General features: G+C 41.9%; 1 protein-coding gene across 2 annotated transcripts in view; it reads left to right on the top strand.

Annotated features, from left to right (window-relative positions):
• OPLAH (5-oxoprolinase, ATP-hydrolysing) overlaps positions 1 to 12,199 on the top strand; it is a 291,557-nt gene extending 279,358 nt beyond the window's left edge. For both annotated transcript variants that reach the window (XM_053715452.1, XM_053715451.1), the window contains exon 27: positions 11,349 to 12,199. In XM_053715452.1, the coding sequence (XP_053571427.1) occupies positions 11,349 to 11,498 (150 nt within the window). In that variant the 3' untranslated portion in view covers positions 11,499 to 12,199. The remainder of the gene's footprint in view (positions 1 to 11,348) is intronic.
• The last annotated feature ends 1,812 nt before the right edge of the window (positions 12,200 to 14,011 follow it).

Genomic DNA, 14,011 nt, shown 5'->3' with positions numbered 1-14,011 from the left:
TGCAGACCTCTTCCTGTACCACTGCTTGAAGAAGGTGTCTTCCAGAAACTGGCAGTAGGACTGGGAGTTGAGCTTGACTCCATCCTCAACCCGAAAAGGCCCCACAAGCTCATCTTTGATGATACCAGCCCAAACCAGTACTCCACCTCCACCTTGCTGGCGTCTGAGTCAGACTGGAGCTCTCTGCCCTTTACCAATCCAGCCACGGGCCCATCCATCTGGCCCATCAAGACTCACTCTCATTTCATCAGTCCATAAAACCTTAGAAAAATCAGTCTTGAGATATTTCTTTGCCCAGTCTTGACGTTTCAGCTTGTGTGTCTTGTTCAGTGGTGGTCGTCTTTCAGCCTTTCTTACCTTGGCCATGTCTCTGAGTATTGCACACCTTGTGCTTTTGGGCACTCCAGTGATGTTGCAGCTCTGAAATATGGCCAAACTGGTGGCAAGTGGCATCTTGGCAGCTGCACGCTTGACTTTTCTCAGTTCATGGGCAGTTATTTTGCGCCTTGGTTTTTCCACACGCTTCTTGCGACCCTGTTGACTATTTTGAATGAAACGCTTGATTGTTCGATGATCACGCTTCAGAAGCTTTGCAATTTTAAGAGTGCTGCATCCCTCTGCAAGATATCTCACTATTTTTGACTTTTCTGAGCCTGTCAAGTCCTTCTTTTGACCCATTTTGCCAAAGGAAAGGAAGTTGCCTAATAATTATGCACACCTGATATAGGGTGTTGATGTCATTAGACCACACCCCTTCTCATTACAGAGATGCACATCACCTAATATGCTTAATTGGTAGTAGGCTTTCGAGCCTATACAGCTTGGAGTAAGACAACATGCATAAAGCGGATGATGTGGTCAAAATACTAATTTGCCTAATAATTCTGCACTCCCTGTACATTACATAGTACAGTTACACACATAACACTGTCTAATAAATATACATTACATAGTACAGTTACACACATAATAATACTGTCTAATAAATATACATTACACAGTACAGTTACACACATAATAACACTATCTAATAAATATACCTTACACAGTACAGTTACACTTATAATAACACTGTCTAATAAATATACATTACACAGTACAGTTACACACATAATAACACAATCTAATAAATATACATTACACAGTACAGTTACACACATAATAACACTGTCTAATAAATATACATTACACAGTGCAGTTACACACATAAAAACACTGTCTAATAAAAATACATTACACAGTACAGTTACACACATAATAACACTATCTAATAAATATACATTACACAGTACAGTTACACTCATAATAACACTGTCTAATAAATATACATTACATAGTACAGTTACACACATAATAACACTGTCTAATAAATATACATTACACAGTACAGTTACACACATAATAACACAATCTAATAAATATACATTACACAGTATAATTACACACATAATAACACTGTCTAATAAATATACATTACACAGTACAGTTACACTCATAATAACACTATCTAATAAATATACATTACACAGTACAGTTACACACATAATAACACTGTCTAATACATATACATTACACAGTACAGTTACACTCATAATAACACTATCTAATAAATATACATTACACAGTACAGTTACATTCATAATAACACTGTCTAATAAAAATACATTACACAGTACAGTTACATTCATAATAACACTGTCTAATAAAAATACATTACACAGTACAGTTACACTCATAATAACACAATCTAATAAATATACATTACACAGTACAGTTACACACATAATAACACTATCTAATAAATATACATTACACAGTACAGTTACACTCATAATAACACTGTCTAATAAATATACATTACACAGTACAGTTACACACATAATAACACTATCTAATAAATATACATTACATGCCACAGACTGGCAAAAGTTGAAATCTGTGATGTAACATACGATCCGCCGGTCTCAATCCGACACAGATCGATGCTTACGTCATTACAGATGTTCTGAATACACATTCGGCACTATTTGACACTTTTTCAAAGTTATCAAATAGTTAACAGGTATGCTCGCGGCTTTCCGGCCCATACCTGGTTTTCATTCCGCCACCCTGGAGGCCGCGGATGCCATAGCAATCAATGGGAGTCTGAAAGCAGCGAAAGCTTATGTTCGATGCTGCCAGATATCCCATTGATTTATATGGTAGAAAACATGTAACGTTTACACCTAACATAAACCCTGTGTCTAAACACCCCTAATCTGCTGCTCTGACCCCGCCCCCACTAAATAAACATATTAACCCCTAAACCTCTGGCCTCTCACATCACTACCACCAACTAAACCTATTAAACCCTAAACCGCCAGCCCCCCACATCGCCATAAACTATCAACCCCTAAACCTAACAACCCGTTAACTTTAAATTAAAATTACAACATCCCTATCTTAAAATAAATTTAAACTTAGCTGTAGAATTAAAAACAACTATTTTTAAACTATTATTTAACTTACCCTAACTATTATACTACAATTAAATTAAAATACCAATTAAATTAGCTAAATTGCATATTAAAAAAACCTAACCCTACTCAAATTATTTAAATCTACTATTAAACCTTACTAAAAATTACTAAATTACAAGAAGAAAAAAAACTCATTATCAAAAATAAAAAAGAATTACACCTAATCTAACAGCCCTATCAAAATAAAAAAGCCCCCCCAAAATAAAAAAAACCCTAGCCTACAATAAAATACCAATGGCCCTTAAAAGGGCCTTTTGTGGGGCATTGCCCCAAATAAATCAGCTCTTTTGCCTGTAAAAAAAAATACAAACACTCCCCCCCCAACAGTAAAACCCACCACCCAACCAACCAACCCCCCCAAATAAAAACCCTATCTAAAATAACCTAAGCTTCCAATTACCCTGAAAAGGGCATTTGTATGGGCATTGCCCTTAAAATGGTGTGACGTGTGTCACCAAGATCTGAGGGCCTGTTATGGAACATTCTTTGGGCTGGAGGTACATAGCCTTAAGGATACCCAGAGATTGCATGGAAATGTGGAATTTTATATGCTGGACACCCCATGTACTTTCATAACTCTGTCTTATGTCCATGTCACCCTGTATCCATAAATACAGGATGGGTACAGGGTGTGAGTGCCCCTTGTGGGAGCAATTGTGACTCTATAAACCAAGTGGGCATAAATGACTTAATAGTTAAGAGCTGTTCTTATATTCTGTAATAAGATGTATTTTATTTACGCTTCAGATCTGATTGTGTCTCAGGAGTCTGTCTGGTTAAACTGATTGTGTTCCTGTGTGATTATGTTAACTAGACTGGCCAACATCAGATTGTCTGATTAAACTTTCTTCCCCAGTTAATTAACTTGATATGTTAATCTGTTTTACCTGTGAATAGACAATTGTTAGAGGTTTGATGTATTGTAATGTTCATATGTTTGCTTTACTGTTTAACCAACTCCCTATATAACCTGAAGCTCTGTGACTCTGGAATGCCAGGGTGTATAAATATGTGTGCTGCTTTAAAATAAGGTTTTCATTTTTGTATTCAGAAAACTGAGTGTTGCCTCAGATCTGTCCTCCATAACTTTAGACTGCGGTCAAAGAGGGGGTACCAGGAGCTATTGCTCTGGATAAATGATGTCCAGGACAAGCAAAGTGTTCTGATGGAGGTACTAATTTGGGGTACCAGGCGGTCCGTCACATCTGGTGGCAAGCGCTGGGATTGATTTATTGCCCTGCTGACAAAGGAGGAATGGCACTGTCACCCGCAGCTATGGAAACGGAGCTCCTATGGCGAATGCAGCAAGTGCTGACCCACCTTGATGAACCTGTTTCTGCACAGGACAAGCTGGGTTGGAGGGATGTGCCGTTTAGCTATCAGTCCCTAAGCAGCACTACAAAGATGCGCCAATGGCAGCCAGTGAAGGATCGCAGCCAGGTGATTATAGATGATGCAGAGGAAAATTCCACAGCAGAGTGTGGAGAAGGTTGTCAATCTACGGAGCCAACACATCCGAAGCAGCAGTCCGGGTAACGAACGCTGAGGTGGTGAAGCAGATCACCAGGTATTGGAATATTCGGACAGCTGAGATGCTGGGATCAGATACCTCTAAATGGGAAGTTCCAATATGGGACTTCGAGCGGCAAGTCAAAGTGACCCTTGCTGTATTAGGAGGGCCAGTTCCAGAGGAGATGTGCCTGGAATGGAGAGCCCTGATTCGTCTAGAGATGTGGGAAGATGCACTGGAGAATTAGTATGGCTGCAGAGGCAAAGTCCTGCCCTCCCCAGAACAACGCTTTGGGGACCAGGTAAACTTGCGGCTATGCTTACTGAGAGGACACCCACAGGTGAGGGGACAACCGAACTTAAGTGTCTGGTGCAAAGAGAGGTCGAGCTTGAGGATCGGTACAGAGCGTTATATTGGTTTGCAGACAGGTGTCAGTCAAGGGCAGAAATGCACTATTCCCCGGAAGGTGATGACTTTGGTGCCCCAGGCTTATTATGGGAAGCATTTGAGGAGAAAGATGACTTTGGCAGTCCCAAGGGATATTGATTCTGGGACATTCAAAGCAAGAGGCAGGAGCTTTTACAGCCATCGGAAGCACTTGCCTTAGAGCCTGATCTGACATGGCTTATCTATCAGGAATGTTACCTTGAGGTGGATTACCTAGAACTGCTGGAAAGTGGTCCTTTACTTACTTCAGAGGCAGCGGATCTAGTGGACTTCATATCCACGGATGTTGGTCCGGGAGGTGTGGATGAGATAGTGGTCTCCACACGAGGAGTGCAGGGATACGGGGAAGTCGGCCCAGACCCCCAACCCCCTGGCATGGGGACCCTAGTCACCCTGTTATCTCCCCAGCTGGACCCAGAGATTGTGGATCTAATTGACTTTTCCTCTGAGGTGTCAGATGCGGATTACCCAACAGAAGAGCAGGCAACAGGTCAGAGTGTTGTTGGCCTCTGCCCACTCCTAACCGGCACCCCAGGAAACAGGAATGACAGCCTCACGCTGGCAGAGGGACCGGAGGAGCATGCAGCAATCCCAGCGGAGGAGCTGGCATTGGGACAGAGAGATGTCAGTCTCTCTCTGCAAGCAAGATTCCTATCCAGTACAAGTCGATGGGCCTACAGTCTCCACCTGTATTCTCCAGGGATGCTGGGCATATGGCCCAGATCCATAACAGCATGTTGGAGTGAGCCCAGCCACCCTGTCTTCTCTCCAGCGACTGAAAGGACTCCAGGGAGAAGGGACAGTCGGCACTTCTCCCCAGCAGTGGGTATGTTCTATGAGCGAGGCAGAGGTTGGCCGGGTGAGTGATGCTCTGTTTGGGACAATTTGTTTGGGGTACTGTGTGGATACAGGTTTTTGGGGAATGGATCTACGGACTAACTTCGAAGTCTACCCCTCTGTGTTAGTCTCCTTCCGAAGGGGGAGATATGTGAAGTGAGTCACCAAGATCTGAGGGCCTGTTATGGAACATTCTTTGGGCTGGAGGTACATAGCCTTAAGGATACCCAGAGACTGCATGGAAATGTGGAATTTTATATACTCTGTCTTATGTCCATGTCACCTTGTATCCATAAATACAGGATGGGTACAGGGTGTGAGTGCCCCTTGTGGGAGCAATTGTGACTCTATAAACCAAGTGGGCATAAAGGACTTAATAGTTAATAAGAGCTGTTCTTATATTCTGTAATAAGATGTATTTTATGTACGTTTCTAATCTGATTGTGTCTCAGGAGTCTGTCTGGGTAAACTGATTGTGTTCCTGTGTGATTATGTTAACTAGACTTCCCAACATCAGATTGTCTAAGTAAACTTTGAAAAGGGCATTTGTATGGGCATTGCCCTTAAAATGGTGTGACGTGTGTCACCAAGATCTGAGGGCCTGTTATGGAACATTCTTTGGGCTGGAGGTACATAGCCTTAAGGATACCCAGAGATTGCATGGAAATGTGGAATTTTATATGCTGGACACCCCATGTACTTTCATAACTCTGTCTTATGTCCATGTCACCCTGTATCCATAAATACAGGATGGGTACAGGGTGTGAGTGCCCCTTGTGGGAGCAATTGTGACTCTATAAACCAAGTGGGCATAAATGACTTAATAGTTAAGAGCTGTTCTTATATTCTGTAATAAGATGTATTTTATTTACGCTTCAGATCTGATTGTGTCTCAGGAGTCTGTCTGGTTAAACTGATTGTGTTCCTGTGTGATTATGTTAACTAGACTGCCCAACATCAGATTGTCTGATTAAACTTTCTTCCCCAGTTAATTAACTTGATATGTTAATCTGTTTTACCTGTGAATAGACAATTGTTAGAGGTTTGATGTATTGTAATGTTCATATGTTTGCTTTACTGTTTAACCAACTCCCTATATAACCTGAAGCTCTGTGACTCTGGAATGCCATGGTGTATAAATATGTGTGCTGCTTTAAAATAAGGTTTTCATTTTTGTGTTCAGAAAACTGAGTGTTGCCTCAGATCTGTCCTCCATAACTTTAGACTGCGGTCAAAGAGGGGGTACCAGGAGCTATTGCTCTGGATAAATGATGTCCAGGACAAGCAAAGTGTTCTGATGGAGGTACTAATTTGGGGTACCAGGCGGTCCGTCACATCTGGTGGCAAGCGCTGGGATTGATTTATTGCCCTGCTGACAAAGGAGGAATGGCACTGTCACCCGCAGCTATGGAAACGGAGCTCCTATGGCGAATGCAGCAAGTGCTGACCCACCTTGATGAACCTGTTTCTGCACAGGACAAGCTGGGTTGGAGGGATGTGCCGTTTAGCTATCAGTCCCTAAGCAGCACTACAAAGATGCGCCAATGGCAGCCAGTGAAGGATCGCAGCCAGGTGATTATAGATGATGCAGAGGAAAATTCCACAGCAGAGTGTGGAGAAGGTTGTCAATCTACGGAGCCAACACATCCGAAGCAGCAGTCCGGGTAACGAACGCTGAGGTGGTGAAGCAGATCACCAGGTATTGGAATATTCGGACAGCTGAGATGCTGGAATCAGATACCTCTAAATGGGAAGTTCCAATATGGGACTTCGAGCGGCAAGTCAAAGTGACCCTTGCTGTATTAGGAGGGCCAGTTCCAGAGGAGATGTGCCTGGAATGGAGAGCCCTGATTCGTCTAGAGATGTGGGAAGATGCACTGGAGAATTAGTATGGCTGCAGAGGCAAAGTCCTGCCCTCCCCAGAACAACGCTTTGGGGACCAGGTAAACTTGCGGCTATGCTTACTGAGAGGACACCCACAGGTGAGGGGACAACCGAACTTAAGTGTCTGGTGCAAAGAGAGGTCGAGCTTGAGGATCGGTACAGAGCGTTATATTGGTTTGCAGACAGGTGTCAGTCAAGGGCAGAAATGCACTATTCCCCGGAAGGTGATGACTTTGGTGCTCCAGGCTTATTATGGGAAGCATTTGAGGAGAAAGATGACTTTGGCAGTCCCAAGGGATATTGATTCTGGGACATTCAAAGCAAGAGGCAGGAGCTTTTACAGCCATCGGAAGCACTTGCCTTAGAGCCTGATCTGACATGGCTTATCTATCAGGAATGTTACCTTGAGGTGGATTACCTAGAACTGCTGGAAAGTGGTCCTTTACTTACTTCAGAGGCAGCGGATCTAGTGGACTTCATATCCACGGATGTTGGTCCGGGAGGTGTGGATGAGATAGTGGTCTCCACACGAGGAGTGCAGGGATACGGGGAAGTCGGCCCAGACCCCCAACCCCCTGGCATGGGGACCCTAGTCACCCTGTTATCTCCCCAGCTGGACCCAGAGATTGTGGATCTAATTGACTTTTCCTCTGAGGTGTCAGATGCGGATTACCCAACAGAAGAGCAGGCAACAGGTCAGAGTGTTGTTGGCCTCTGCCCACTCCTAACCGGCACCCCAGGAAACAGGAATGACAGCCTCACGCTGGCAGAGGGACCGGAGGAGCATGCAGCAATCCCAGCGGAGGAGCTGGCATTGGGACAGAGAGATGTCAGTCTCTCTCTGCAAGCAAGATTCCTATCCAGTACAAGTCGATGGGCCTACAGTCTCCACCTGTATTCTCCAGGGATGCTGGGCATATGGCCCAGATCCATAACAGCATGTTGGAGTGAGCCCAGCCACCCTGTCTTCTCTCCAGCGACTGAAAGGACTGCAGGGAGAAGGGACAGTCGGCACTTCTCCCCAGCAGTGGGTATGTTCTATGAGCGAGGCAGAGGTTGGCCGGGTGAGTGATGCTCTGTTTGGGACAATTTGTTTGGGGTACTGTGTGGATACAGGTTTTTGGGGAATGGATCTACGGACTAACTTCGAAGTCTACCCCTCTGTGTTAGTCTCCTTCCGAAGGGGGAGATATGTGAAGTGAGTCACCAAGATATGAGGGCCTGTTATGGAACATTCTTTGGGCTGGAGGTACATAGCCTTAAGGATACCCAGAGACTGCATGGAAATGTGGAATTTTATATGCTGGACACCCCATGTACTTCCATAACTCTGTCTTATGTCCATGTCACCTTGTATCCATAAATACAGGATGGGTACAGGGTGTGAGTGCCCCTTGTGGGAGCAATTGTGACTCTATAAACCAAGTGGGCATAAAGGACTTAATAGTTAATAAGAGCTGTTCTTATATTCTGTAATAAGATGTATTTTATGTACGTTTCTAATCTGATTGTGTCTCAGGAGTCTGTCTGGGTAAACTGATTGTGTTCCTGTGTGATTATGTTAACTAGACTTCCCAACATCAGATTGTCTAAGTAAACTTTGTTCCCCAGTTAATTAACTTGATATGTTAATCTGTTTTACCTGTGAATAGACAATTGTTAGAGGTTTGATGTATTGTTCATATGTTTGCTTTACTGTTTAACCAATTCCCTATGTAACCTGAAGCTCTGTGACTCTGGAATGCCAGGGTGTATAAATGTGTGCTGCTTTCAAATAAAGTGTTCATTTTTGTGTTCAGAAAACTGAGTGTTGCCTCAGATCTGTCCTCCATAACTTTAGACTGAGGTCAAAGAGGGGGTACCAGGAGCTATTGCTCTGGATAAAAGGATGTCCAGGACAAGGGAAGTGTTCTGATGGAGGTACTCATTTGGGGAACCAGGCAGTTCGTCACAATAGCTCTTTTACCTGCCCAGACCCTACTCTAAAAATAAAACCCACACAAAAAACCCCTAAAAAAACTAACAATAACCCCCGATGATCCACTTACAGTTATTAAAGTCCCGCTTGAAGGATCCATCTAGCTGGCAAGAAGTCTTCATCCGGGCGACCTCTTCCATCTTCATCCAGCCGGCGAAGTCTTCATCCAGACGGCATCTTCTATCTTCATCTATCCGACATGGAGCGGGTCCATCCTGAAGACATCCGGCATAGAGCTCCTCTTTAATACGGTCGCCGCTGTAAACTGGAACTTGAATGCAAGTGATGTCATCCAAGATGGCGTCCCTTGCATTCCTATTGGCTGAAAGGTTCCAATAGGATTAGAGCTGCTAAAATCCTATTGGCTGTTCCAATCAACCAATAGGATGAGAGCTTAATCCTATTGGCTGATTGGAACAGCCAATAGGATGAGAGCTGCTCAAATCCTATTTGCTGATTGGAACAGCCATTAGGATTTTAGCAGCTCTAATCATATTGGCTGATTGGAACCTTTCAGCCAATAGGAATGCAAGGGACGCCATCTTGGATGACGTCACTTGCATTCAAGTTCCAGTTTACAGTGGCGACCGTATTGAAAAGGAGCTCTGTGCCGGATGTCTTCAGGATGGACCCGCTCTGCATCGGATGGATGAAGATAGAAGATGCCGTCTGGATGAAGACTTCTCCGACTGGATGAAGATGGAAGAGGCCGCCCGGATGAAGATTTCTTGCCGGCTGGATGGATCTTCAAGCGGGACTTCAATAACTGTAGGTGGATCGTCGGGGGTTAATGTTGGGTTTTTTGGGTGGGTTTTATTTTTAGAGTAGGGTCTGTGCAGGTAAAAGAGCTAAATGCCCTTTTAAGAGCAATGCCCATACAAATGCACTTTTCAGGGCAATAGGGAGCTTAGGTTATTTTAGATAGGGGTTTTTTTTGCATCTTTTTGCCAGCTTTTTTAATAAATATGGAGAACGTATTCAGGTCCGCGATTTTAGGCGAGCGTATTGGTGCCGGCGAATGCAGCATAGTAAAGGCTTTGATAAATATCCCCCATAAACTGTTCATCAGTGGTGATTGACATGCCTTGAACTCACAGGAAAGTGTAAACTAAATGGGGATAAGCAAATGCAGCGGACAGGTGCCCCTACTGGGAACCTTGTCCGCCCACCTGATGATAACTGGGTCCATTTATCGTCACATGTGGTGTGTGTGCCATGTAAAGCTATTTGTTGCTTTGCCACAGTAGAATGAATTATGATGCTAGAACATTAATTTCAAAAGAGACCTCATATCTCACCACATTAAAACAACTTGTGGACAGTAGCCAACTGTTTTTGTGAGTAGAGACATGTCATGGCGGGGCTTTGGGGGCGGGGTTAGTGCATATCAGGGGCAACACAGGGTATGTCCTGGGCAAAGCTGGGACAGTCCCTTAAAATGAAGATGCTGAGAAGCTGCAACCAGATGGTCAGACCTGTGTAAGTCCCTTAAAGGGACACTCAGGCCAAATAAAATTTTCATGATTCAGATACAGCATGTCATTTTAAACAACTTTCCAATTTACTTCCATTAAAAGAAAAAAATGTGCACATTCTTTTATATTTACACTTTTTGAGTCACCAGCTCCTACTGAGCATGTGCAAGAATTCAGACTATATGTATATGCATTTGTGATTGGCTGATTGCTATCACATGGTACAGGGGAGTGGAAATATACATAAGTGAAATTTGTTAGAAAAAAATCTACAACTCATTTGAAATTCAGAGTAAATGCTATTGTATTGTCTTGTTATCTTGCATTTCTTGATTATGCAAATCTTCTGTGTTTACTGGTCCTTTAAGATCTGAGGCAGTTTTTTTTATTGATGAACTGTGGTCTGTTGTTGCATCTACTTGAGTTGTAAAGCTTCTTGATTGCCTCATCTTTTCTCTTTCATTAAACCTAGCTGTAGAGAAGTCCTCACCATGATTAAAGAAAATGTCCTTCATCTTTATTGTCTATTAGGTCTTCTTAAGATGTGCGGAAGTTTAAAAAGCTGCCATAAAATAGGTGTGGTTAAAAACCAGACCAGTCACGTAGAACCATAATGGGACAGATATAAGGCATAAAGCGCTGTTATGATTTAGGACTGCATATAATGTGCTAACAAATGTCTTGTTGTTTATCTGCAGGATACATTCATACTGCGAACTCCAGGAGGGGGAGGATATGGGGAACATAAGGAAAATGACCCAGAAACATCCTCCAACAAGGCCCAGAGCAGCTGTTTTACAGAGAGAGGAAGTGTGTTTGAGTATCGCAAGGCGCAGGAAACCGTGTGATACTATTGGACGTTTCTCTCCCCCTATCATAGGCAGCAGCACACAGGGAGACTGGATCATCGCAGGCTACCTAACAATGTGTAAAGAGAATTGCTGAAGAGTGCACGTGCAACGCATGCGCATCAATGGTGATGAGAAGAGCAGATCTCAACACACATCCAAACTAAAATAGAACATTTTACAAGAGAAGAGGCTGTTATATTTTTTTAGAAAAAAAATATAGAATTCAAATTTTCATAAAAATTAAATATACTGGCATTATTTCAGTAACTCCCAACATTTGAACCTTTTTTCATCATAAATTTATTCTAAAGTAACCAGTCTGAAAGGACATAAAAGGAGGAATGTGACATGTACAGTGGTGCATTACAAATTCTAAAAGAGGGCTAGTGATGTCATACTTCATGTGTCACTGCTGGCGCTCAGATCATGGGAGTCAGGGGATGTTGTAAGAGCAATGATACGTTTTGTAAAAAAGCATCTAAGTGAACATGAACATATTGCAGTGCATTGTGGTCATTAGTATATATTTGCTATCCACATGCAGTCAATGAGGGTCCTCACTGATTCACATTTTTGAGATTCACTGATACCTTAAATTACTGTTATTAAGGTTATTTATTCCTTGATTTAGTCCTTCGAATGACATTCTAGATTAGATAATTACGTTTATGCAGTAATAAAAAATCTCAATAAATATATCTATCATGCTGTCTGCTTTGTTCAGATGAACCTGTGCAGTGCTCTTCATATGAATATCTGTCTATAGTTTGGGTCTACTAGTAAAATGGTACTGTAGGAGGGAGGAATGTGAGGGTGTGCAAGGCCATTCTTTAGGTGGGTCAATATTGGGGCAAATGAATTATAATGATCTGTGCTTTATTTCTGGAGTGTTAAGCCTCTACAAACTATTACCACCACCCCAACTCACAAATAGAACAGAAAATACTGACCAGGGAACGGACAGAGAGCTCGCCCTATAGGATGGTGCCCACCTAGGGTTCAGGCTCTTTTAGCCCACTTGTGCCTTTAACAGAAAATAATGCAGTATTTCAGTCTGATGTCATCTACAAGGAGAGTCCAGTCGAAAATAACAAGCATTTTTTTTTTCTAGAGCTAACCCCAGACATACGTTTCAACCTGTATGATCCTCTTCAGTGTAGGTGCAGGTACAGCCGACTGGTTGCATCAATCACCCTTATGAAGGCAAAATGCCCCAGGGACATTTTTATACATAAAAACAGAAAAGAGAAACGCTAAACTTTGAACCATATGGAAAATAGCAAAGAGAATATTCATGCATAAACTTTATATGCAAGCTCTGTGCATTTTTTCCCTTCTTTTCCTGCATCGTCATGTGACGAGTCACCGTTTGAATTAGTAAAAACACTTTAAATAATAAACAATCTAATAGAGAAAATATTCTAACATAGTTAACATTGTCTAAACTTCACCTTATTGTCCATGTTCATACAACAAACAGCAGATACAACCAAGAATATACACTATGGGCCAGATTACAAGTGGAGTGCTAACTATGGCTTTCATAAAATCGATATTAGCGCTCCGCTGAGTAATACAAGCCCATGCTAATGTGCACTGGTATTACAAGTTAAGCACAATGTGAACGCGAGCTCTCATTCGCATTGCTAGGAAGCATTGTGCTCACGAGAGCGCGCTACTATAGGCTCCAAAGGTAGCCTTGTTCTCATTCTGTGATAGATGGCACGAAATCCTAGCACAGCGAAGGGGGTAAGTCACGCAGTGATAGGCAGCAATTTTATATATATATATATATAGATATCAAAATAACAAAAGTATTGCATTGAGCAATGAATACTCTTGTTATTTTGATATTTAAATCTCTGGACTAACACGGCTACTCCAATCAACGTGACTATGGTATATGTGTGTGTATGTGTATATATATATATATATATATATATATATATATATATGTATGTGTTTATACGCATATTAACACACATATATATATATATATATATATATGTGTATTAATATATATATATATATATATATATATATATATATATATATAAGCATATAAATATATATTTACTGTGAACACACAGTTCCCATAGACCGCAATGTAAAGGCCGTTTTTTTTTTTCTAACACCCCACACCCGCCTACTTTAAAACCCTAAAAACGGCTTTTTGTAGTTTTTTTTTTTTTAAAAATACTGTTTTTATTGGGAAAGAGAGAAGGTTATCAAGTACAAGTTGGAGTAATGTATCCAAGGAAATATAATAACATAAAGATCGACAGTTGTACATCACAATGCACACAGTAATAAAGTCATGAATCAACTTTCTCAGTCCCCTTTTCTTTTATCTTTAACATCCTTTCTCTTTCTATAATCTAGCAAATAATACAAACATATGTTACTTAAACAAAACTCAACCAGTAACATTGAACTATTCAACTAAACATTGATTAATCCATCCAGGCAGACTGCATAGGTCTTAGGTACGCTCTTTGTGGGGGGGGGAA

Source organism: Bombina bombina, chromosome 5 (assembly GCF_027579735.1).
Source record: "Bombina bombina isolate aBomBom1 chromosome 5, aBomBom1.pri, whole genome shotgun sequence".
In the NCBI taxonomy this organism is placed as follows: Eukaryota; Metazoa; Chordata; class Amphibia; order Anura; family Bombinatoridae; genus Bombina; species Bombina bombina.
Note: the sequence above shows the minus strand (reverse complement) of the source record. Positions and strands in the feature narration are given on the sequence as shown.